We start from the raw sequence: 26,319 nt of genomic DNA, 5'->3' as shown, positions 1-26,319 counted from the left end.
TGAGATGATGTTACCCATGTTCAGTTTATTATTAGCGAATAATTTAGCTGTGCTTACCATGTTGTATGAGTTCCTGTAGGCTTTACTTTGTGAAATTTGCTTTTGTGCAGCAGAATTCTTCCCAGTTGGTAAACTTCTGCTGAAGTACAAATGGTCTGCATTGAAAATACAGCAGATGGGGTCGTATTAGCCTGATTCTCTCATCCATGAAAACAAATGCTATAACCATTGTAATTTGGCAGAATTTTGATGCAAGTCAACAGAGTTGCAGGAGAATTAAGGTCTGCAGTGACCTTTGTGTATTCCTTGATTTTTGTTTTACATGCAAGTTGGGTATGGTATTTTTTTATCGATAGTAAGAGTTTATAAAACAGGGTACATATACATATAATCTCCCTAATTCCAAAACTGCTGATTGCATATTTAAATATAATGACCTCAGAATGTTGTTGCTCTTGGCCCAGACAATATTTGCAGAATGGCTCAGGAAGGTGGTTCACTGTCAGATGCCGGAATAGATTTTATGCAGCAGGTTGTAACTTGATTAATCCAATACCGGTTAAAGAGAGAACACATCAAGCCATCTCATCTATACTATACAGGGGATGTGTGTGTGTGCGCGTGTGTATGTGTATATATATATACATACACACACAGAGTATATATTTTCCCCACTGTTAAACCGAACCCAGAACAGATAACACAGCCCATCTCTGAATCTCCTCCAAAACAATGCCTCATCATGTGTTCTTGAGCCAGTGGCTTGGCAGATAAAAGCCCTATTGTCTTTTACCTCTAGAACGTTTTTCTCTGTCGTCCTGTTCAGTACCATTTTTCTATTTACCAGTGGTGATGAAGTAACATTAAGATGAAAAAAAACCCTTAATCCCTGGGTGCCACCACAAAGAAACACAGAAGCTGTAATACTGCAGTGGCTCTCTACCAGTTTTACAAATTACCTCTTTAGTTTTTTTTAAAGAATCAAAATCCGAACCAAAATATGCAAGAAAAAAACAGACAATTAGTAAGAGCCAGCACTTCATGAAAATGCCACTGTATCTTGTTTATAATAAAAGTGCGAAGCAATTTGGAGGATTTAAAAGACTCACATACCATCAAGTAAAGTTTTAATTAGCTCCCGTAAGACTATGAGAGAGGCTTTATTTGAGTGGACCGAAGGCCCAACTAGTCTAATATCCTATCTCGCATTGTGGCCATGATGACATGCCGGCAAAGGCATCAACTTAGGTACATATTTTATTTTTCCTTCACCTTTCCTCTGAGATGACTTTAAGATTCCAGTTATTTTCATCTTCAGGACTGCCTGGATTCTGAACATGTGAATTCTGTGTGTTCTGTAGCCCACAATTTCTGTACAGTGAACTCTCTAGTCTCCGTGAAACCCATTGACACTGCATTTACCACTCCCTTTGTCAAGGAGCAACACAAGTTTACTGCCAGTTGCATGAAGAACCACTTTCTTGTGTTTGTTTTGAAGCTGGTTTCTATGACGTTCATTTAATAGATATTTCTTTTTTCTTATTGGAAGAGAAATAGAATAGTAGATCCCTACCCATCCATTCCATACCTCTTGTGATTTTGTAGACCCATGTTGTATCCTCAAAGTTGTTCCTTTCTTTGTACTGAAGAGTCTCAACTTAAGTTTTTACTTATATGGATATCTGATTTGGACATATGCAAGACTTTCCACACCACTTTTTTCTTTTTCTGAACCTTTCCCATCTTATGTTGCCTTTTCTGTGATGGGAAGTCCAAAACCACTCAACAGTATTCAAGATGTTTCGTAGTGTAACAGCAGCCTTGTCTACTTTTTGTTTCTTTCCCAATCATCCCTAGCACTCTGGTTTGCTTTTTTGGCAGCTGCTGAGCATTGGGCTGGTGTTTGCATGGAGGTTATTCCAGGATCTTGCTCCTGAGTGGTAATAGCAAGCACAGAGCCCATCTTTTCACGTGAGAAGCTTGGAATGTTTTTCCTCACATATGTCATTTTATATTGGCGTACAATTAATTTTATCTGCCATTTTACTGTCCGGTAACTCAGGCGTGTTGAGGATGCAGTTCTTCATAATAGGTTCTCATCGTTATTATCTTGCATAATTAGCAAACTTTGAACGAACTTTGTCATCCTTTGTAATGCCTGTCCCATCCCTCAATGCAATTCCCTGAGGAAGTCCTTTGATGACCTTGTTCTATTGTAATAACTGACAGATGGTTCAGTATTCCAGCTCTGTTTGCTACCTTTTGATCAGATTTTTTTTTCTTTTTATCTGTGGAGGGACGTTTTCTTGTAATTCGTAGATGCTTAAGCGTTTCCCTAAAAATCTGTCAAAAGCATTTTGAACACCCTATCATTGTAATCCAAATGCTTGTTGACCCCTTCAGAGAACTCCACTGGGCTTAGAGGAGATGACATCCTTTTACAAAAGCCATACAGTCTCTTCCCAAGTACATCATATTAATTCTGATGTCCGCTAATCCTGTTCTCATTATAGCTTCTACTAATTGCTGTGATACAAACATGAAGTGTATTGGCTTCGTATATCTCCCTGGAAACTTAAAAAAATTGTTACGGTTTTCAACCTCCTGTCATTATTCCATTCTCATGCTAATTTAACAACAATGGGCTACGAATTTCCTGCCAGTGCTGCTGGCACAGCAAGCCTCAAGAAGTGGCAAAACCCAGCCATGGCATTTCCTACCCTTGACTCAAGGCGCAATACTCTCCTTCCCACTAACATGCTGCTGATCCAGTGATGGGGAGGGATTGTTGTCTTCTCCCCCAAACATCTCCCTCACCTCCATACACTCATCCTTTTGCACTTGTTCCCTTTTAGGGATGCTGCCTTCTTCCAGACATACTCCCTTCTTTTCCTTCCCTTTCCCCAGGATGTAAGAAATGCAGAATACATGTAAATGTTCTCTATTTGAGATGCCGGGCAAAAACACATCTGAAAACTTCATGAGTTACCATGTCCTTAGATAGTACAAACTGCTTTGATTTAGACTGTAATTTGCTGCATTTCCCTCAAGGATTACTGAGGAGTCATCAATTGCTGCAGTGATTGTCCTCTTCTGCTCAATAATTTTACTAGTGTTTGAGATTGCATACAGGTTTCCAGATTCTGAAATGAAAACGTCTTTAGAAATCAAGGATGAGAAATATTTTTAGCTTGTCATCTTAAATTTTAATTAATCGCTTCTCCCACCTTCTTTAGCCTCAAAAGGCTAAAACAAAGGCTTATATGTCCTTATAAAGATCAGGTAGCGAATATAAGCCTTAAAGATACAGCAAATGATTAAGCCTCCGCATACCCCACATTGAAGACAGACTTTTGTTAAGGCTCTTAATTTTTGTTAGCAATCTTGGTACAAAGACTAACTTCTCACAGTTGTTTTGCATTTATAGTCTCTGTTCTTGTCAATATTGACAGCTGGAATTTTCTTTCTAAATTACTCTTGAAGTCCTGACTTGACTGATTAAACAAAGACTGTGCAATAAGCCACTGAAAGATCAGGAAATAGCATATAATGAGGTCACACCACATTAATGATTTTAAAATGGTGTTTTTATAGTATATTATGAAGAGAATTAAATTTGGTTTATGTTTAGTAAGAAAAGTTTAGGGAAAAGCAGTTCATAGGCAAGTAGCAATTACCAAACTGTGGTCATTTACAAGCCCACAATACAACAAAATTTGGTAGTCACCTTGAAGTCCTTTGAGACATAGTTTAAATGTTTATATGCTGTGCTGATGGAAGGATGAGATAACAAAACCACTGTTGGCACATGCATCATTTCTCCAGTATGAATTTTTCCATCTGGACTTTCAAAGCTGACCAAATTCCGGAGGAGCTGAAGGCATGAGCTTGCAGTAGGAATTGTCAAGCAGTGTTACTGTCTAGGGTAGCAGCTTCTCAGCCCATGACAGGTAGCAGCACCACCATGGGAAGATGAGTGCTCATTCTCCTTGGTCCTTCAGTGTTTCATTAACTGAACTGCTGCCAGCATCACCACTCTTTTACAAAAGGAAAAGACATGTTGGGTTACTGCAACTACTGGGGGAGGAAATGGAGTAACGACAAAACAGATGTAGTGATAAGTTATAAGGGGATAGGAGGTAAGAGAGAGGATAGGAGATGTCCTTTACAGTTTTTCTGTGAGGTAGAGGGAAGAGAATGATCTGTGGGATCATCCCTGTGCATTGGAGAGTGTGGTGCCTGTGTTGGTATGACTCTCACTTCATAAACAGCAAATGCCCTTGTTGGTCACAAGGAGAACGGCATTCTGCTGTTGGGAAATCTAGTCTTAGAGGTGTCTGTGTTGGTGGAAGCTCTACCTCAATATGCCTTAAAAGTAGTGTTTCTGTTACAGGGCATATGTTATTTGGGTTGTTTTTCTGGTTTGGGGTTTTTTTGTTTGTTTGGGTTGGGTTTTGTTTTGTTTTTTACCAGAACAATGCCTGTTTTTCGCCTTGGAAAGAATGGCAATTTCAGAGCTTTTACTGTCTTACTTTGAATACAGCCATTATCTGTGCAGTTTCATAAGGACAAAGTTATGGTGTGAACTTGCTGTTACTGGGGAGCCCATCATAATAATCAGTGTACTCTGGTACAGGACTTCTTTCATTCAGGGTCTTAATCTTGTTCCAGCCTTGTCTCTGAAGTGCAGGTGCCCATCAGCTCATTCCTTAGTCTTTGCTTTTCACTGTAGGAAGAAACTGTTTAGCACTAGATACAAGTCAAAGAAGTGATACACAACAATATGATTGATGCGTCTTGATCCCTTTGTTCTTTCCTTGTCTGTCAGTCAAGATAGTGCCTTCATACCTATGCAAGGTACATGAAACTATTTCTCCTTTTTTTTCCTCAAGCTTTACTTTGGAGAACTCTGCCAAAGGCATTTTTATTATAATGAAGACTTACCATTTTCCTTATGCATACCTGAACACTGAAAAGACACCTTTAAATCAAAATACAGAATGTTCATTTTATCTTCTGTGAATCTGATGATTTTCAGAATAAGCAATAATAAAAAATTGTCCAACTGAACCACAGGCTTAACTTGAAACATGAGTGTTTGCCTGCTAGTCCAACAGGCACGATCACTTATGATAAGGGTACTTGATGTAAATGTATCCTGTAGTTCTTAAATATTTACTGCGATCACTTCAAGAAACTAATAGTGTGTATGCGGAAAGGTGGTTTTTACCTGTACTGCACTGCACTGATGTGGACGCGGAGCTGTTTAGCAGATTGAGTGGCAGTGCTAAAGTTTCATATGAATATATATATTTATATATGTGTATATAGATCCACTTACGTACATTATCAACTTGAAAATTTAATAATGCATCACAGATAACATCTTATTTTCTTGTAGTAAATCAGCTTTGTAAATAAGCAACATTTATTTCAAAAAAAGAGTTCAAGGATGACTTAGAGGTTCTTTTTAGAGGCATGTTGTGGTATTTTGCTTGCACTCCGCTTACTGTAGAGTTGAATACTTCTGGGTAAATGATGTGATATCGATACTGATGCTTGACTGCAATATGCCTGTTTGCAGGGGGAGGAGAATGTAGATGATTTTTAAAATAGCTTCTGAAAACAAATTATTTTTATAATTTAACTTTTGTTTTCATTGGGTCCAGTCCTACTGTAGTAGCCCCTAAGTTTGTTTAAATTTCTGAATTTTCTTGGTCTAACTAAACTAAGTTTAGATCATGCCTATCACCATAGTAACTGCACACCTCTAAGTCTAACTGCGACATGAGATCACCGGAAGTCTTGCTCAAAAGAGGTCTGAATTATCTCACTTTAAAAGAAAAAATAGGGAGGACTGTAATATTGTCTCTTCCTTTAACTTGAATCCCTACACAATGGGACTAAATCCAGTGCTTGTCTACACTTGTGTCTTTATTCTAATTTTATATGTAGCAGCTTTATGAAACACAAATAAGTTGTTACATAAATTGCAGCTCTGAACAGTGTGTTTTATCTTTAAATATACTTTTTAAAATAGACTATCCCAGTCTATAAACAGAGCGCACTTGTGTGTAGTCTTGCTGTACTTTTTACTGTCCTGTAGGTTGTTTTCAACTGCACTGCATTGTTGTAAGTTTTTATCTATCCTGGCTATGGAGAATCCTAAGGACCTGTGTATTGGGTTTGCATGGCAAGGTTTTGGTAGCTGGGGGGCTACAGAGGTGGCTTCTGTGAGAAGCTGCCAGAAGCTTTCCCCTTGTCCAACAGAGCCAATGCCAGCCGGCTCCAAAATGAACTTGCTGCTGGCCAAGACCGAGCCCATCAGTGATGGTGGCAGCGCCTCTGAGATAACACAGTTGAGAAGGGAAGAAAACCTGCTGGGGAACAGCAGCAGGTAGAGAAGAGTGAGAACATGTGAGAGGACCAGTTCTGCAGACACCAAGGTCGGTGAAGAAGGAAGGGGAGCAGGTTCTCCAGGTGCCAGAGCAGAGGTTCCCCTGCAGCCCGTGGTGAAGACCATGGTGAGGCAGGCTGTCCCCCTGCAGCCCATGGAGGTCCATGGTGGAGCAGATATCCACCTACAGCCCATGGAGGACCCCACGCCAGAGCAGGTGGATGCCTGAAGGAGGCTGTGAGCTTGTGGAGAGCCCATGCTGGAGCAGGCTCCTGGCAGGACCTGTGGCCCCGTGGACAGAAGAGCCCACACTAGAGCAGGTTTGCTGGCAGGACTTGTGACCCCGTGGGGGACCCATGCTGGAGCAGTTTGTGAAGAACTGCAGCCTGTGGAAAGGGTTCACGTTGGAGAAGTTCATGGAGAACTGTCTCCCGTGGGAGGGATCCCATGCTGAAGCAGGGGAAGAGTGTGAGGAGGCCCCCTGGGAGAAAGAAGAGTCAAAGTGTGATGAACTGACCACAACCCCCATTCCCCGTCCCCCTGCGCCGCTTGGGGGGAGGAGGGAGAGAAATGGGGAGTGAAGTTGAGCCTGGGAAGAAAGGAGAGGTAGGAGGAAGGTGTGTTAAGTTTTAGTTTGTATTTATCATTATCCTCCTCTGATTTGATTGGTAATAGATTAAATCAGTTTCCCCAAGTTGAGTCTGTTTTGCCTGTGACAGCACTGGTGAGTGATCTCTCCTTGTCCTTATCTTGACCCACGAGCCTTTCGTTATATTTTCTCTCCCCTGCCCAGCTGAGGAGGGGAGCGACAGAGCAGCTTTGGTGGGCACTGGGCGTCCAGACAGGGTCAACCCACCACAACCTGATTAAATGTTTCTTTCTGTTCGTGGCATTCAGGTTTAAGTGATGCGCACTGTCAAAACCCCACACTTTTACAGGATTGTCCTTTCAATGATTTATTGATCCTCATCTGTGCTCTGGAGTTGTTTAATTTCTGAAACTTAAGGGATCTGAGCCTGGACTTTGTATAGCCTGTTAAATGTGGATGCTGCTTCTTATTTTGCCTTCTTTTTTTTTTCTGTTTTGATGGTCTGTTGCTAATCCTGCAGTGCTTGCGGTCTTCTGTATGAAAACTGTTTTGTCGACATGTAACAATGTTTAGTAAATTAATATAACGCACAAGTGAATAGTTTTCTCTCTATGGAATGCCATCATACCAACTCATGTTACTCGAAAACAAACCAGACGTACGAGCGTACACGGATGCACAGAGGCAGCTGGGTTTTGTAAGTGTGAGGTCCCAGGCACAAACCTCACTGCAAATCCAGGTGTGCAGATGGTGCTCAAGCCAGTGTAGTTAATGTGGTGCACCTGGGCTGTGCTGAACCTGTGCTGATGGTGTCCTGTACAGGCTCAGCAGCCTGCCAGATGTTTCAGAAGGGGCCCATAGATGGCTGAAAACACCTCTTTTTCTGCAGACAAAATTCATTATCTGTGTTGACAGTATCTGCAGCCAGTTCTCTGTAGGTAAAATTTCATCCCTTCTGTTTCTGTGTATGCTTGTGTTCCTCCTGCCTCGAAAATGGCTTTTATTTCTGAGGCGGTTTATATTTGCTTGATCTCCAGCATGGTGTTTGGCTCAGAGAGGCTTTTTCAGCTGAGCTGTGGGTTTGACAGGGAAAGCAGAATGTTTGTTGACATCACTTCAGGTTTCTTACCGCTGTAAACAATGGCTAATGGTGTGGGAGAACGTAAATTATATACCTCGCTTGCTGACTGGAGCGAGTTTGTGATTTGCTGTTAGACCCCAGAAAGCAATTGCTGCCACAGGTGGTTATACTCAGCTCCCTGTTAACTGGGATGAAGGTGGAAGAGAGGTTGAGAAGTTCTAGGTAATGAAGAGAACTGAGTGATCTGGTGCAGAGATGTTTAGCTGTAAGAGCTCCTGAATCACATCAGACCTAATAACCGCTGGTTTTATGCCTGGGCAGGTCCATAACTGGTCCCTCTGCCTGTGAAACAGCTGACTTACTGATGGGTGCATTGAAGGCAGCTGTGGAAATTACACGTGTGCATTTAGGTAGAACATTTTCTCACCTATTTTCATCTAAGTTGGAAGAAATCCATTTGCTACCTGGCTGTAAGTTAGTGTGCAAGCTATGCAAAATAAGGTTGTAAATGACCAACCTTGTGAACTGGGTTTTAAGGTAGATGACTGGGGTTTCTCCCCTCTACTATTATTCCTACATTTTGAAAGTAGCAGAAACTTTCCTGAAATTCTGTGTTCTATGGAACACACCGTGGACCGCATTCTTCGTGTAAGAAATTCCATCGAAGAATATGACACTTCTTGTGCAAACAGCGTTTTCTTGTGGAAACAAACAGTCGTTGCAATGACAATTATGGGTGAGACTTCTTGAAGGAAGCACAAAAATGTTTGGGGGGTGTGACGAATGAGAAGGGACGCTTTCCCTGTTCTTTTAGAAAGGTGAGGAAATAAGCTAGAGCCAGTGCACAGTCCGTGTTCTTGTGAGGAAGTGGTGCCAGTTCCAGATTTGGTATCCCGTGCTGGCATCGAGGAAAAAATTATAGCAGAAAAAATGCAAGGGAAAAAGAACTGTAGACACCCCGCTACAGTCACGCTATTGTATTCGACTGTAGAAGCTGCTTAGGGAATTACATTCTGTTGTCTTACATGTGGGAGCTTAAGAACAATAACTTACGGTAAGTATCATGAAAGCTATTACCTTGATACACAGGGGAATAAGTTAAGGATACAGTTTCAGCTTCAATCTGTGCTTCATGACTAATAGTTTAAAACACATCTTTGTAGGCTGGCTGGCTGTGTTTAAAAAGTTGGATTTTTTTATTATTATTTTATGTATCTATTTTATTTAAAAGAGTTTCTGGAAAATTTTTTTCTTGTTCTAATTTGCAGCATTACTTTACTGTTCTGTTTGGCCATGAAGGGCAGAAGCCACTGGAGCTCCGTTGCGAGGATGAAGTTGATGGAGACGAATGGGTAGAAGCTATTCACCAAGCTAGGTATGAAACCTGATTTTTAATCCTCATCTCCATTTTATTGTAAATAAATTGGTAATAATTTGAAAATACAAATTCACTCTCTAAACAGAAGTAAACGTTACAGTTCATTAGATGTGTATTGCTTGCAATTCATGGGTATGTTGCAGGAAAAACATGCCTTTATTGTTCATGCTTATATCACTGTATTTTATCATTCACGAGTGATTGTGTTGCAGTTGAAATTAGTTCAAGAAGAATATTCTTTTATTGAAAGCAACCTGTAGGATTAGTCCTCTGTTAGAGGAAAAGTGTGTTACAGAGATACGCCAAATGAATAAACGAGCGTTTCTTAGAAAGCTCTTACATAGAAATAAGTGTAAGGTAGAGGAGGTCATGCCATTATGATGATAAAGTGTAACAAATAAAATTTTTACTTCAAAACTGAAGTCCAGGACAGCAAAGTCTTGTGAAAAGGGACGTGGTAGGATTTCCAGCCATGCAGTAATCTTCCCCTGAGGAAAGGTCTGCATGGTGAATGGGCAAGGTTTACAGTATAATCTAAATGAAAATCATCTCACTGAAGGTTTGTGAAATGGTTTGCAGAGGCAAATGCCTTTGCTGAAATGCACTTTCTCCAGCCTCCTCTCATAGACACTCACCTCAGCTAATCTACAGTGCCATGGTAACGCACGAGGAACCAGGCAATTTCTGAGTTGCTTAGGACATGAGCCATGTAAACAGAAGTGATTTTGCTTTATAACTAAAAATGAACTCCAGCAGATAGTAGTTTTTAATTTAGAACTTGTGAAATGAGGCCGTGAAGCTGCAGGTCTTGTGTCGCCTGGCACCCAGCCTTTGGATCCGCGTCCTCTTCTTAGCTGATATGTAACTGAACGGGGTCTTGTCCTTTCTTGAAAAGCACCTTCTGGGTTGTGGTTTTAGGTGAACCACATTTTGCATGGTAGCCCTCTGGGTCATCACGTTACTTCAGGTCTTGAGAAGCTGTGAGGCTTTGAAATCTCAGCCCATCATCCCAGGACAGCATGTCCACCAGCAGGCAGTCCCGGATTGCTCAGGGAGGAGGAGAGGAGGGAGATCTTCACCTTGTCTCGATCTGGGTCGATTTCTTTTGTGGAGTACAACTGAAAGCAAGTGAAGGAAGGAGTAGGACTTTTTGCCTTTTGGTAAGGGCGTTCAGGGGAAGCAGGATCCTACGGTTTCCTGTTCTCAGGATAATTGTCTTCCATTGCCTGGTGTAAAAGGCGTGTAAGCAAGAAGAGCTTCATAACACTGAGTTAGAATTTCTGTCTAGGTAGGTAGTTCAGTCCGTAAATGTATCACACATGAATTTTCAAGGCAGAACTTAACATAAAATTAAGCCAGTGTTTAACAACACACAGTTGAAAATACTGAGAAATTAAACTTGCTAAGAAGATGTTAGTTGTGATGTTCAACGTTGGGATGGCTGAATTTTGACTCCACTAGAAAGTTATCACTGCAGCCTTCAGAAGACAACAGGCTTTCTGTTGTAAGCAAGATCAATATTTTTATCTTTGTCCCTTTTGCTATTTGACTTTTTTCCCTTTATTTGTGCCTATCTGAAATGACGGTCATAATAATACTGAGCTATGGACACCACTGTGAGGGCTATTCTCAGGACCCTGTATCATTTGGGGGATTTTCTTAATCTGTTTTTATGCATAGGTCTCTCAATTTCTTGAGGAAATTTTCCAGGGATTTGGACATGGCTTTTCTTGTTCTGGTATTTTTTCTTGAACAAAATATCAACAAGTGACAAAAATGTTTCTGAAATTTAGTTGCTAAACATAGAGTGTTGTACAGTGCTATGATCACCTCATTGTTCTCATGCTTTTCTACTTCACTGGAAACTGCTTTTATTTGCTTTACAGTGTGTGTAGCAAAACAACTTGGAGTTGCATAATTAATTAGTTACTTAACCATTGGGTCTTTTACCGAAGTACATAACAAAGAATATTGCATAAGATTTTTCATGCCAACTTCATAACAAAATAGAACAAATTTTCTTCAGGGATTAAGTTTTGCCTGCATCACGATTTAGACTTTTTTCTTGAGTTAGTCTGTGTTTTTGACAAACGGCACAGGCTTTGGCAACTTCTTCAGTGTCACTGTTCATTTGAGGCTAGCCTCAGACACTTCTGACCCTTCTCTCAGGTTTTTATTTTGAGCTGCTAAATGAAATTTTGTTTACCCCTTTAAAGATACTTTTTTTCTAGTATCTCAGGTGTCTTAGGTAAAAACTCTATGAGGAACTGAAAACATTCCCCCTACCCTTAAATTAAAAACAGTCCTGGGAACATCCTGCTCTGTGTGAATATGTTGTCATTTGTGAAATAGAAATATTTAATTGCTTTCTGGAGGGTCTCATCCTCACGAGTAGCTATGGCAATCCATGTTTTAGCTGAGACAAAAGTAGTTGGTTTTTTTCTTTTTTTTCCCCCTGTTTTCTTAGATTGACGTATACAAAATCTAATTTTGGATTGTTTTTCATGACTTTTTGCCAAATGCATGTTTGCAGCCATCAAAATCTCTTTCATGTTTTATTTATTTTGCAAGTTATAAACAGACTGTTGAAAAAATAACAACGATCTCACTGCATCCCGTGTCCCACTGTGGATAACTAGGTATTTTATTTGGATGCAAAAATCATAGTTAAAGGATTTTCGGATGTGGCATTGTCCATTGTTTCTTGGAATATTTCACCGTGGGTGGGACACTACTGCTTATCATTTGGGGGCCACCGTGCACACCCTTTGAGAGCCGACGGGCTCTTGCGTGCTGTGGCGAGATGCTGCATTGCTTATGCTCCTGTCCGAAGTGCCCTCTCCCCATTTGGGAGAGATTGTTTGGCTTGGGAGGTAGCAAGGGGAGGTGCAATTCAGTATATTTTAATGGGGCTCCATCACGAGCTCCACATGCATACCTGCTTTTCATCTCTTCCCATTTTGTTTGAATTCTCAGTGTTTTGAGTTCTCACTAATGTCCATCGTGGCAGAGTAAGGTTTGATTCTTCTGAGTTACATTTCTGGGCTGAAGGATTTATTCCTGGCAAATTCTAGTTCCTCCGTCAGTGACCGCATCTGGAAGTCCGGTTTTGGGCTTTGTTCCACAACTTGGTCTCTTACAAAAAAATCCGTTTCACCCTCAATACACTGCTGTGGACTTTCCACCCTCTCTTACAAATTCTTCTGTGGGTTTAATTTTTTTTTTTTTTTTGCATTTAACTCAAAAACTTTTAAGCTTGCCTTTTTTTTTTTTTAAGTGGATACAGTGCTCATCAAATTTCTCAGCCTTTTCTACTTTAGCTTATTGGAAAGTCTTAAATTAAGTGCTCCAGGCCATAGTTTCATGTATGTTTTAGTCCTGCATAAGCCCACATGGCTGCTGAAGGAAGCAGCTGCCATTCTCATAAGTCAGCCATTCATTCCCACACCTTTTACCAGCCCTTCTCTTAGGCAGGCACAAGTGTGAACTTAATTGGGAAAATAACATGCATTAAAAAGAATTTTGTTTTGTTAATTTTTTTTGCCATCTTAGATCTGATTCCTCTGGGTCTGTTCACTGTGTCCACACAACACGCCTGCGTGCACTGCACAAGGGAGAGGGAGGTGCATGGGTGGATGTGGGAGAACACGAGTGCTATGTCGGGGGGAAAGTGGGAGTGCTTCTCTCAGCTAGGTTGCTGTTTAAAGCATATGAGGAACTACTGCCCTCCAACCAGCAATTTTTATTTTTTTTTTAAAAAAAAGGCTTGCTCCCAGATTTGTTGTCACACTCCACTTGCTAATGCAGGGTGTATTTCACATAGTATTTTGCAGCCAGTTGTAAGCTCAGTATGGTACTTCAGAGGCGCCTGGAAGCTTGAAGCAAATGCCTTGCTACTTATGCCTTACTGTTGGAGAAACTGTATTAGCTGAGGCTTGGTGCTGTAATAACCACAATTTTGTAGTTTCCAGTGGGCTGGAAATGAGGCAGAGAGAATTTGAGTAATGCTCAAAACATGGGCAATCTCATATCTGCCTTCCAGATAATGTCTAGCTAGATCCACAGACCAAAGTGGTAGGGGTTGCTTGATAGAGATGAGTCTGCAGCTGCTCCCTATACCCAGGCTGAACTAGAAGTGACCGTGAGCATGTAATTCCAATGCTAACAAACACACATACGTACATATAAACAGAGCTTGCCACCCAGATGAGCACAGACAGAAACAGTCACCACTCATGCAGACACAGGCAACACCAGCAGCCTCATCCTGTTCCCCTCCCTGACTGATCTGGGCGAAGGTATGTTAGTGGAAAATACATACAATGCATATATACAGCGTGGGTCCTGCCAGTGAAGAGCCTGGTCATGCAGTCTTTCCAGGAGCTGGTCCTGGATCCTCCATCTCCCCAGTTGCTGGCACCTGGAATTACAAGTTCCCATGGACCCTCTCCAGTTGCTGGTACTCAGTCCCCATTACTCACAGATACGCATGCATCCCCCCCTTCCCAGGACACTGTGGATCCCCCATTAACTGGTCTGAGACACTTGGTCTACACCAGTAACTGTCCCTGGACCCCATGTACTTCCGGTTACCTCACGCCCTGTTCCCCCTGTATGCACTGTGGATGCCCCATTAATTGGTGCACAGGTCCCACCAACCTTGTATGCATGAACACACACAGAGACCCAAACACTGGTGGATCTCTCCCGTAACTGCCCTGCACACTCAGTCTAGCTGGTAACTAGCCCTTGGATGTTCCTGTTTCCAGCTGTCCCAGGCACACACACACGTGTGCAAATGAGTTTCTCAGACAACTGCCCCACCTCATGGTGTTCCCGGTAGCTGGGTTGGGTCTCCTGTGCCCTCCAGGAGCCAAATCACAGAGTTTCTGGTGACCCAACATAGACTTACTGCATCTTCAACACCTCGCTTCCCAGCAGCTGATCCTGCTCACCAGCTAGCCAGGCTTGACTGTGGCTGGTGATCACACGCTGATACACACACACACAGATGATACACACACACACTCCTGCCTCTCCAGTGGATGCATATATGGAGTCCCCTCACCCAGGAAAGTGATTAGAAATGAAGTTCAGTGAGAAGACAGGATGGACTGTGCTGATCAGGTGCAGAGCATGGCCAGACAAGTGTGCCGATCAACCTGGTTACATGTGACACTTTATCCTGTTTTATCCCCTTATCTCTGTGTTTTCCCAAGCTTGCTCCTCAAACCTCCTTGATCCCACCCTTTTCCTGCCCTTGGTGCCTCTCTTAAATGTCCCATAAAAAGCCTTGTACAATCCCCAAATGCTCTTCCCTATAATATCTCATAAATTTCGCACCCCTATAGTTCATAACCCTTCTCAGCCTGAAAGGTGATCTGGAGAGCTTTTCCACTGGTTCATCTCTATGGGTTTCACACACTGCCTGATGATGCTGGTGGCTCTCCTGTCACAGCCCTGGGAGGACCTCGACTACCTTAGGGGGCTTGTTTCCCTGACTGGGTTATTGGGGTTCCCTGCCTGGCACTGTGACCCTTCCTATTTGTGGAGATGGGCCTTTCATGGTCTGTTCTTGTGATAGCCTTGGTAGCAGCCAGGTTAGGGAGCTCATTTCAGGGGTCACAGCAGCTGCCATTGTTCCTCTGTGCTCCCTTGTGTTGGTTAAGATCAGCCTTTTACCACACATCTTAACATTGCCTACCAGAGGTGACCGTACCTCCTGTGCTCCTGTTTTATCCCCTAGAATGGCTGTGTTCCTGGAGCAGACATCTCAGTGCTGCTGCAAAGGGCTCCTTAAGCCCTTCAAGGGCACCTGTAGGTCTTGGTAATCAGCGCCTTACATAGCTTAGACACAAAACCTGAGAAGCCATGATCGTTGTACTGGTAATTAGGTCTGTCCAGGAGATTGGCGTGGTAGTTGTTTCCTGAGGGAACATTTGAAATCCCACCAGTCACACTCTCTGGAGATCGTAGCTACAAGTTTATAGCAGTTCTGTGAAGCCTCAGCTCGCGCAGCAAGGAGTGTTCCTTCCATTGTATTTGGTCTGGACTTCATGGCTGGTGTTGAATTCTGTCTCAGTTTTGCATAATGGGGTAAGGTGCCTTTCTGCTCCAGTTTTTTTGTAGATGAATTCCTATAGTCAGATTTTCCTGGATGAATGAGTGCCAGGACAATTGGAACAGCTGGTTTTAGTACTAGTTGTGAATTTGATGAATAACACATTGGGTAATGAGATGTGTTTTCAGGATTGTCTCATTTTCGCGTGAGAGGGTAGCATTCCTCTCCCCATACACCTGCGCTCCTAGAGTAAGGCATACCTCAACTGACGTGGTTTGGGTGCATGAAACCTCCTCTGGTTGTTGGGGCCACCCTTCCGAAAGACTCCCTATTCCAGTTTGTATTTCCCCATCTCAGTTAAAAGGACCTTGTAGTAAAAGTAATTTGGGGTATGGACATCTCATGCTTCCCCATGTATCACACAGTCCTACACCCACCCACCCAGCCTCCAATCCCAGTTGCTGTACTTGTTCATCAGTCCAAGTGCCATTCCCTCCTGTTTGACTGGACATCAGTAGACAACTCTTTTACAGCCTTTCTAAGCAGTTGTCCATGTGTGTCTGAAAGCCCATCTCAATTTTCTGTCTTCTGATAAGCCTCAGCCCTGTAACCCTTGCAGCCATAGGTGTCTCTCGATATCCCATATCATGCAGGAGTTCATTAAAAGTTAATGGTACTTGTGTACAGGTGGTTTCCTAACTCACCTTGGTTAGAGTCGTAGGGGTGGATTGCATAAGTTCTATTGCAACTTGTGCTGTTTCCATCCCTAGTGTGGTTGTGAATGTGCCTTTAGATTTTAAAACCTGTCTGGAGGCTATTCCTACTCTGTTAAGGAGTCCTGTAGCTGCCTGAAGGTGGTTACTATGGGCAGATGTAGGCAATTTCTTTTGCCTTCCAGACCCCCAGAGCCATATTGCCTGGTTTTCATAAAGAGTTGATTAAGTTGTGCATTTTGCATTCCAAAAGGGTGATTTGATATGATCATAAATAGTTTGTCCAGGTCCAGTGCCTGGTTCTTTCAGCTGCCTGAGCCGCTCTAGTACAGTTTGCATAGAGTGATCCAACGAACCATAACTCTGGCCTGAATTCAGTACAAAAATCAATTATATTTGCTGGTAGCACTGCTGGAGCCTTTATCTTGCTCTGATACCACAACAAGGAGACCCTAATAATGAGACACTGGTTAAACTTTCTTCAGTTTTCCTACGTTTTCTGAGCATGTCAACTCTCACAGGACGTAAAATAATGTATCATTTTTCTCAGGACTTTCTTCATTTCTTCCTGTCTCCATGTGGCAGGCAGTGGTCAATCAGAGCTTAAGGTTCTCAAAATATCTGTTTCGAGTCTTGTCTCTACAGATGATCAAGGAAATAGGTATAGCCTCACCTTTCAGGATGCTCTGTCTTTGAGCCTCACTACGTATTATCATTAATTCAGAAAACTTCATCTCTCAGTAAAATGTTAATACTGATTCATAGAAACCCGTGGTTCGCAGCAGTTACTTCTTTGTATTAAACAATATGCAAGCCAGGGAACTAGATCGAGACTAGCTGCTTACAAGTTGGTTTATGAGTTTTTCGTCTTCCTTTGACACTTGAACACTTAGGTATAATTTTCTTTAACAAAGGATTTTGTATACACGTGTAATCAAGTCGGTATTGAAACCCTGCCCTCTTGGAAAGCTCCTGGCATTATGCGGGATATACAGGTTAGCACTTTAGGCATGATGCTTTAGGTCATACATACAGAGAGATGGATGAGAGGGGCTGTTGAAAGTACGTGAAGTTTATTCCAAAATCCTATGATTTTTCTTCACAGAAGTAGCAGTTTTGAGAAGGAAGATGGATAGCCTATTCTAAGTTAGTGTAGGTGTACATCGGCTTTTCCAATTAACTCCTCTTCATACTGCTAATTCTGGGAGTGAAGGAAGTGTTGTTTGGTTTCCAGGATGAGACTGACATTTTAGACAGCCAAAGCCACTAACTAGGCAAAATACTCTAAGTACATCTCAAAAGAACAGAAACTTTTCCATCTTCCATAGCAAAGTTCTTGTTCCCTAATACAGCAAGACTGTGGAAGTCTGGGTTAATGCTTCCAAAGAAGCTGAAAAATCTAGATAAAGCTTCATCCCCTAAAGAAAAAAAATAAAAATAAAAAATAGTGTAAGAAAAACATCATATGTAATAGTAACTGGAGTCTTACATCAGCTCTGACTGCAGCTGCTGTTCACCCTTTGTGATTCTGTGTCGTAATATTTTCCTCAGTTCTTGAATAAAAGCAAAGCCAAATCTGTGAAATACTGTATGGGAAACATTTGGTACCAAAAGTTTAAGAAAATTTTGAAAAGGAAAAATAGAAGAAAAGGTCCTACCGGATCTGAGTTTAGGTAGAAAAGATTACTCTTTATATTAAATGTGAATCAAGGCCATGCTGCAGGCACTAAGGAATGCATTTTCTTACATATGTTACATATATTTTTATCTTCATAGCATCTCTCATCATTGTAAAACAACTACTGCTTACTGCATTTCTAATTCAGACACTTTTTATCATGTGCAAATGCCTTTAAGTGCTATGGATTCTGAAAAAACAGTATTCTTGCAAAACACAAAAGATTATTATTGAACAATTTTAAAGAACTAAATCTCATAATTTATTACTGTTTATTGCAGAGTTAAGAAATATGGATTGCTTCATGACAGATGATTGTGTGTATGTTGTTTTACTTTCTGGAAGAGACGCCCTGAGTTGGTTTTTTTTGGGGCCATTTGTTGTTTACTGTTGTAGTGGTTAAAATATAACAATAGATGCAATAGAATTAAATTCACTTCTTATTCTTTTTATAATCTGTTGAAGGAGGAAAAACTTTTGCTTTATGATAGCTGTGGGAACTCATTGTAATTATTTTAAATCTAAGCTTGCCTTCTAGGTTGTTGAATTTAATAGCTGTATTCAGTATTGGTCCCCTCCACTATATAGCTGCACTAATACTGATTGAAATGTGAATAAATATATATAAAAAAAGATTAACTGGAGAGGATGCACATTATTACATTTTTTAAAGCCTCACAGTATTTAATAGCAAATGTTAATTTTTCAATGAGTGCTGTAACAAGTAGGAAGAAATTTAAAAGGAAAATATGTGGAATCCAAAAATTCCTTCTGTCAAATTCTGTGCTAACTTAACAGTGGAAAAAGATATGATAGTCAGCATTTTCAATGATAGATCATAAAAACATAAGACATCCCGTGTCAAAGATATAGGGCTTTGTCTGGCGTGTTTTGTGCACTTTGGTCTTTATCTTGTAAAATTATTTAACTCTCAGAGGAGCAAGCTTCCTGAAACCTAGGTAAAGAGACAGTTTGTGTCTGTAGATTTTGCTGAAGCAAGGCCAGCAAACAAGCACGTCATAAGACTGTGCATTTTCTGCACATTTAAATTACGGGAGATAATTATGAGTGAAAGAGACTGAACCACATGAAAGACCAGTCTGATGAAGATGTTGCATAGGAAGAAACTGATTTCTCCTTTACGTGAAGTTGGGAACAGTACTTCCAGTTGTTGTTACTAATCAGAATACATACATATATTTGAATAATCTCAAACTAGCCTAAACAATAAAATAGGTGCTAGCAAACTAAAATAACAGTTATGATGGGAAATCTTCCATAAAGAGATCTGACAGGTGGAGAGAATTAGAAATAGTTCTGATGAAGTGCCAGATGCTTCCCCCAAGTCCTCCCAAAAGATAGAAAAAAAGCAGCCCTTAAAATAAATAAAATAAATAGAATTAATAGAATTCTTGGGCTTAGCCTGAGAATTAGAAGCTTATAAAAAAATTAGTGCAATTATCTTGCTGTTGATAACTGGATACTGGGAAGCTGGGTACTGCTAGCACCTGTGTCTAAAAACGATGTTGAACACTATAAGTTTGGGGGATTTATGATCAAGCTATTCATTATACAGTAAGCCAGACAGACACAGCTTTGCGGGTTTCTTGTCATTGGTGCAATGTTTATTCGGTCGGTATCTCATAAGGGGATGTGGAAGACAATGTGTGGCTATTTTTACGAATGTAAATTTTTTTCCTTTTTAGTTATTCAGATATTCTGATTGAAAGGGAGGTGTTAATGCAGAAGTACATTCACCTTGTCCAGATTGTAGAGACTGAAAAGATTGCAGCCAATCAGCTTCGACATCAGCTTGAAGATCAAGACACGGAAATTGAAAGACTTAAATCTGAGGTATGTGCCAGAGACATCAAGCAATCATTGAATTATAACATTTTGCTGTGTACATTGCAATAATATTCAATATTTCTGTAATATTTGTGAAAATAATGGAACCCAGTAAGGTTAATAGGTAATAATCCCTCTATGAACCCTTGGCTAAATATTTTTCTTAGAACTATCGGGGACTGTTGAACTGATTGGATTATTTCTTTGTCAGAGTCTTTAAAATGACACATTGCTTTGCAGTATGGGTGCCATTGCTTGCATTATTTCTTGCTTGTCTTCACACGAGGCGTTTGACCCTGGACACATTGTCTTTGGTTGTGACAGTATTGAGAACTATTCCAAGCTGCTCTATTTCACTGAATGTTAAAAATTTTGTTGCAGTCCTGAGCTGATAAAGTCTGAAAGGCGCACTTGGTTTTGAAAGGAGAAGCAGCTCTCTTCTGGTCCGTCCTCCATCTGGGTCAAGAGCCTTACTGGTTTTCAGAGAACTGTGTTCAGGTCCCTGTGACCAAATACGTGCTTATCATCCTGTGCAGCTTTAGCAGGCTTGAAGAAGGGGAAAATATTTTTCTGTTAGTTCTGTAGCTAAGAGTTTCATTGCCTTGAGAAAGCATTTAATGAATGGTTGTTTTTGTCAGATTATAGCTCTCAATAAAACAAAAGAAAGAATGAGACCTTATCAAGGCAACCAGGAAGATGAGGATCCAGATATTAAAAAAATTAAAAAGGTAAACATGTGCAGTCTTCTGTGCTTAAGAGGAGGAGGGTGGGATGGGGTGTGTACTGCTGTGTTTTAGTCTGTCTAGTTTTGTTTTCATTTATTTTCTTTAAGTACAGTCAAATAGCAAGATTCCTTTCCCTCCCCTACTTAAATCTCTTAAATTACATCAGCTTCCTATGTTTCAGTGCCACATTTATCCTGTGGTGTATTTGTTACTTAAGCATTAATTTGTACTTGCGAGGTATATATTCAGTCTCTTGAAGAAGCTTGTGCTTTCCCATCGGAGTCACGTGTATAGTGACTTTGTACTCCTTCCTTATTTAAAGGCTTATAAAGATATAAGAGAATGACTTATAGTCTGTCACTGCAGTTGGAATAGAAATATTGAAAATGCAGAGGGCAGCCTTGATTTAGGTTTTCAGCCGGTCTGTTTGATGGTGATTGTTCCAGGATGCTATGGCCAGTGTTTTTAATAATGGGGAATTAATTTAATAAATGGAATTCGTGCTTGAAGTTGTGGTCCTGTATGTGTCACCCTTATCCTCTCAGCGTTCAGTCTCTCAAATTGCATAATATCCTTTATGGTATGTGGGCTTGGTCTCTGACTTTTTCTGGGTTACACAGTCTGAGTCAGGGTGAGCACTGAATTGGTACCCTTGCGTGACTTTTTTTCATGTAGATTAAACATTGTAATAGAAGCTGGAAATGTCTCTTTTCATAGAAGGAGAGTTCTGGTTCTGTATATAATTCACTGCATTCTACATCTTGATGGTTTTGACAATTAGGCCCTTTTTTAAAAGTTGTTTATTCAGAGTAAAGTGCTACCAGTGAGATTCTGCATTTCTTTTTCAAGATGAATGATCTTCACATCAAGATCAGGGCAAAGACATACTGAAATTTTCTGTGACCAGATGTAGACCTTTTCTGTAACCTTTAATCCACTGTAACTTCAATGGATATTGTGCTTAAGTAGATTTTTCCATGACACAGAGGTACTTTTTAAGAACACCAAAAATATGCCTTTTCTGGATAAATATGCCTCGTCTGATACTAAGCAGTATATTGGTATTAGCTTTATATACACATGCTAAGATGTATCTACTTAAAACAGAAAGCAAACTGAGTCTAGCAACTATTTTAGAATTATGTCAATAATGATATTGAGTCTGTCTTGAAATGTGTTACCTGGAAGCATTGCACAATACTTCTGAGAGAATAGGAGAAATGTGTAAGGGGACTAAAAAAGGTAAAAGGAGTTAAAAAGCCTGCGCAGCATGTAGCACGGTTGTGCTGATGGGAATAGTATATACAAAGGTGCAACATTGAACTTGCAGTAAAAGGTACCTTTATATGTATGTGGTATCTTTTCAGTCTGTTTCCTGGCAACAAATATGACCAAGTGATTGTGGGAATTTCATTAACGTACAGAAAAATAAAAAAAAATGTAATTCAGGAATAACTATAGATCAATAACGGCAACAAACTTTTTTTGTTTGTTTTTTTTTTACGCAGAGGCATTTCATTTAGAGAGTTATTTCTACAATTAAGACCATATGATAAGTCGTATCATGTTTTTTTCTCATTCTTCTTTTCTGCTTGGTCCATTTTTAGGTCCAGAGCTTTATGCGGGGCTGGTTATGTAGAAGAAAATGGAAAACTATTGTTCAAGATTATATTTGTTCTCCCCATGCAGAAAGCATGAGAAAAAGGAACCAGATAGTTTTTAACATGGTGGAGGCTGAATCTGAATATGTGCATCAACTTTATGTTCTTGTGAACTGTTTTCTGCGGCCCTTAAGAATGGCTGCAAGTTCAAAGAAGCCACCTATCAGTCACGATGACGTTAGTAGCATTTTCCTCAACAGGTATGGGGGTTTTGGTTCACTTTTGGTGGGTTTCTGCAACCTCTTCTTCTCATTCTGCTTCAGTTTACAGTAGTGAGGTCTGGCACTTGTTTTTTTACTCTAAGTCAAGTCACTGAGGTAGACCACGTTTCCAGGGGTAAAAGGCAAGGTGCTGTTGGTGATGCTGTTTGAAACCCACTAGACCTCTTTTGCCTCCTTACATTCTATTTCTTTCTCTGCTAGAGGAAGAAAATGACAAATTGTGCCTCTTGGGGCAGTTCTTATAATTTTCTGTCACCTTTGCTGTTTCTTTTTCTCTTAAGAGAACAAAATTCGACTTAGTGGCCTCATATGATCCAGATAAGACCCTGAGGATGAGTACATGAAATCTTCTATTTTCTCTTGTCCTGCCTAAGGAGCCTCCTTCCCTCTGACTTGTCTTTTCATATCCTACAAAAAATAATTATTCTTTGCATTAAGCATCCAAGTACTATTGTAATGAGTATGTACAAATAAGCCAGCAGGCATCTAACATTTGATACAGGATTGGGATTGCATCCAAGTCCGCCCCAAACTTCTAAGAAATACAACATGTTCCTGTTCCTTTAGTTATGAGACAGGTCTCCCTTTCATAGCTCATTAATGATCACTACACGCTTTATGGTTTCTCTTACAACTGGGATGTCTGTTGACCTCCTAAGCTAAAATACAGCATTACATTTCATGTTATGGAAAAGCTGTAAGCTTCAAATCTTAAACGGAAGCAAGCAACAATGTAGGTTACCACCAGTGGCTTGAGGTTTCTGCATCTTACTGGTTCTCTTAAACTATGGAATGCATTGTCAAGGATATTCTTGGACAACCTGTTTATTAAACTGTGTGGAACATGTTATTTAATAGATGCTTTATTTAAAAGAACTGAACAGTTAGAATATGCTTTCTACACTTCTTTTTTTGCACATACTACACTGAAAATTTTAAACAATGCAATAAAAGGAAGCACTTTCATAATAATAACTATCTTCTGTTTTTTCAAGCAAAGTACAGAACATACTACTAATGAGGAAGATATGTTTCTCTGTGAATTATTAATCAGAAAATAAAACCTGAATTGTCTTTTTGTTTGTTTAAATACTTGTTTTTTCAGTGAAACAATCATGTTTCTTCATGAGATATTTCACCAAGGCTTAAAAGCAAGAATAGCTAATTGGCCTACCTTAATCCTAGGTAAGTTACTGTACTTTCTCTAAGGGTACAATTTTCATATTTATTTTTGAAGTTACAGTAAGGTTGGTGTGGGGTTTTTGAAAGACTTTTTTAAAGTCCTTTTTGGATGGAATGCATTTCCAGAACTAACACCACAAGATGTGGTGTAGTGGGAGTCCCACGTGGGCAGTAATGACTGTCTTCCAGTCTGTGTATGAGAATGCCTCTGCCCTAAGCATTGATTAGACATGTGCCCCCGAATTTTCAGTCATATTGTCTGATTATTAGCTAATCAGAACAACCATGTTTTGGCAGGTGAAAGAGCTGAGTTGAATGTTTCTAAAAACCCAGTATATTGGAAAGAGAACTGATTATAGTAATTCACTTTGATAGAACATAGTAGTTTCTTTAAACATATTTCAAGAGATGGGTAGCTGGAAAAAAAGGCATTTCTTGACTTTTTCTAGCTGACTTATTTGACATTCTGCTGCCAATGCTGAACATATATCAAGAATTTGTTCGGAATCATCAATATAGTCTACAAGTACTGGCAAACTGTAAGCAAAACAGAGATTTTGACAAACTCTTGAAGCAATATGAAGCCAACCCAGCATGTGAGGGGCGAATGCTGGAAACTTTCCTTACTTACCCCATGTTTCAGGTAGTCTCTGTATATTTTTTGTGACTATTTGTTTTTAATGTTTCCTGTATTCTTTTTGTGTTACTGACTTTGTGATTGATTGATTGATTCTTGCTTTGCTAAAAATATTCTCATGCAAATTAATTAAGTTATTTCATTATTATAGTGAAATTTAATTATTTATTATACTGAAATAACATGGTTTTTGTTGTTATACTGAAACTCTGCCTGTAGAGATCTTTTCTCCAACTATAATGATTCCTCTCTATTCAGAATCTTATGTATGTTGAAGGGGAATGTGGGGTAAGGACTAGCGCCAAAAGAAAAAAAGCTGAGAAATTATTACTTCACTTCTGCCTGCTGCAGGATTATAAAGCGGTCCATAGAGGGATAATATACCTGGTATAGCATGTTAGAGCAGCCACAAGCATTTTACTGGGAATGCATTTTGAAACTTTCCTACCACTTTGTTCTCCAGCGACTTGGTCTTTAGAAAATGAAAAATATATTGCAAAAGTTTTGTGAACTTTATCCTTCTGATATTTTGACTTGACTTGCCTGGATTAATTATTTGCAGCTGTCTTAAGAGGTCTGTGAAACACTGGTCTAATGATTTTATTTAACCTAACATTTTACTCATCAAGAGAATAGTGAACTCCCTCAGTTTCTTCAGTTACTGGCAGACCAAGAGTCAAAAAGAAAAAAAAAAAGGGGACTTCAGTGATAGTGTGTCAGTGATAGTTATTCATGTTAGCCTAAAGGGCCATTAGCACCTGTAACAATACATTTTTTTAGCATTGAGCTTGTATATTTTTGAGCTTTTGGACTTTTTGGTTGAGCTAAAACAAAGTTATGGGATCTTAGAAGAGAGGGAGAGCGTCCTATTCGTATGTGATGGAGGATGTCATTGCTGATGACTTTTCACTTCAGCATAATAAGTCATGTCTCCGTCTTCTAAATAACTTTTATTCTGTAAAGACAAGTTATACTGCAGTACCATTTGGTTCTGGTTAAAAGCCCTAAAACTACTTTAGGTAATAATAAATGGATCAGGGTTCTTGTGCTACCCTGTGGCCGGCCTTTAATAGTCAAATGCTGCATATTCTTCCATGTCCATTAACGCAATATGAATTTTATCTAAATGCAAACAGGTCAGCTGGCATTTTCAAAGTCACAAGAAATTTAGATGCACATGTCCTGTTGAAATTGAGGGAAGGTATGTATGGATCTCCCAGGGAGTTTGGAAAGTTTTCTCTATTGGCACTGGGATAGCAGCATGAAACAATTACATTTAATGTCATATTTGTGGCCGCCTCTAATCTGATATTTTCCCTAAAATGTAAGAAATGGTTCTTGGGCTTCCTCAAACAGAAAACATACATATGCATATGCATATGCAATCTCTGTCACCCAAAAGTTCAGTATTTTTGGCAGTAGCTATATTTAGAATGTATGTATAATAATTTAGCTGTGGATATTCATTTAAAAAAGACTATGTTTGCAAAACTTTTCTGACCAAAGTAATGGCTAATATTTTTTAAAAAGCTGTACTGGAATTATTCTTTTAAGGATTTACTGATTTTATACCTAATTTTTTTAAAGATTCCTAGATATATTATAACACTTCATGAACTTCTGGCTCACACACCACATGAACATGTCGAGCGAAAAAGCCTTGAATTTGCTAAATCTAAACTAGAAGAACTTTCAAGGTAAGATTTTTCTACCTTAAGTTTGATAATCTTGAATCAAAGGTTTTGAAATGAAAAAAATTATTTTCTGTATTTTGGTTTGGTTTTGTTCTTTTTAAAAAATTCTTTTAAAGAAAAGGATCAAAACCAAAACCAAACAAAGATAATTAAAAAATACCCAAATACCCCAACATAATATTTTGACTTATCTTTTTTTTTTTTTTTTTTGGCTAACATCATAAATCTACAAGTGTGTCCTTGTATTTTGGGTAGGGGAGAATAGGAGTTGCTATAGGAACCACCTACTCCTGGGTTATGACCAAAGGAATTTCCTTTACCTAGAGAAACATAGATTTTTTTCACAGTTTAAAGAAAAAGGACTGATACTCTCTGAGAATGGGAATCAATCAAGGTCTTGAAAAGTACCGAGTTCTCAATCTGTATTATAGTTCACGTGTGTTAATGAAATAAC

The 26,319-nt window shown here is 39.8% G+C and overlaps 1 protein-coding gene across 2 annotated transcripts in view; it reads left to right on the top strand.

Annotated features, from left to right (window-relative positions):
- Positions 1–26,319, top strand: part of RASGRF2 (Ras protein specific guanine nucleotide releasing factor 2) — a 131,272-nt gene that overhangs the window by 33,745 nt on the left and 71,208 nt on the right. For both annotated transcript variants that reach the window (XM_063320429.1, XM_063320428.1), the window contains exons 2-8: positions 9,336–9,442; positions 19,604–19,751; positions 20,384–20,473; positions 22,078–22,331; positions 23,458–23,537; positions 23,984–24,177; positions 25,759–25,868. In XM_063320429.1, the coding sequence (XP_063176499.1) occupies positions 9,336–9,442; positions 19,604–19,751; positions 20,384–20,473; positions 22,078–22,331; positions 23,458–23,537; positions 23,984–24,177; positions 25,759–25,868 (983 nt within the window). The remainder of the gene's footprint in view (positions 1–9,335; positions 9,443–19,603; positions 19,752–20,383; positions 20,474–22,077; positions 22,332–23,457; positions 23,538–23,983; positions 24,178–25,758; positions 25,869–26,319) is intronic.

The sequence above is a fragment of the Chroicocephalus ridibundus genome, chromosome Z (assembly GCF_963924245.1).
Source record: "Chroicocephalus ridibundus chromosome Z, bChrRid1.1, whole genome shotgun sequence".
In the NCBI taxonomy this organism is placed as follows: Eukaryota; Metazoa; Chordata; class Aves; order Charadriiformes; family Laridae; genus Chroicocephalus; species Chroicocephalus ridibundus.
Note: the sequence above shows the minus strand (reverse complement) of the source record. Positions and strands in the feature narration are given on the sequence as shown.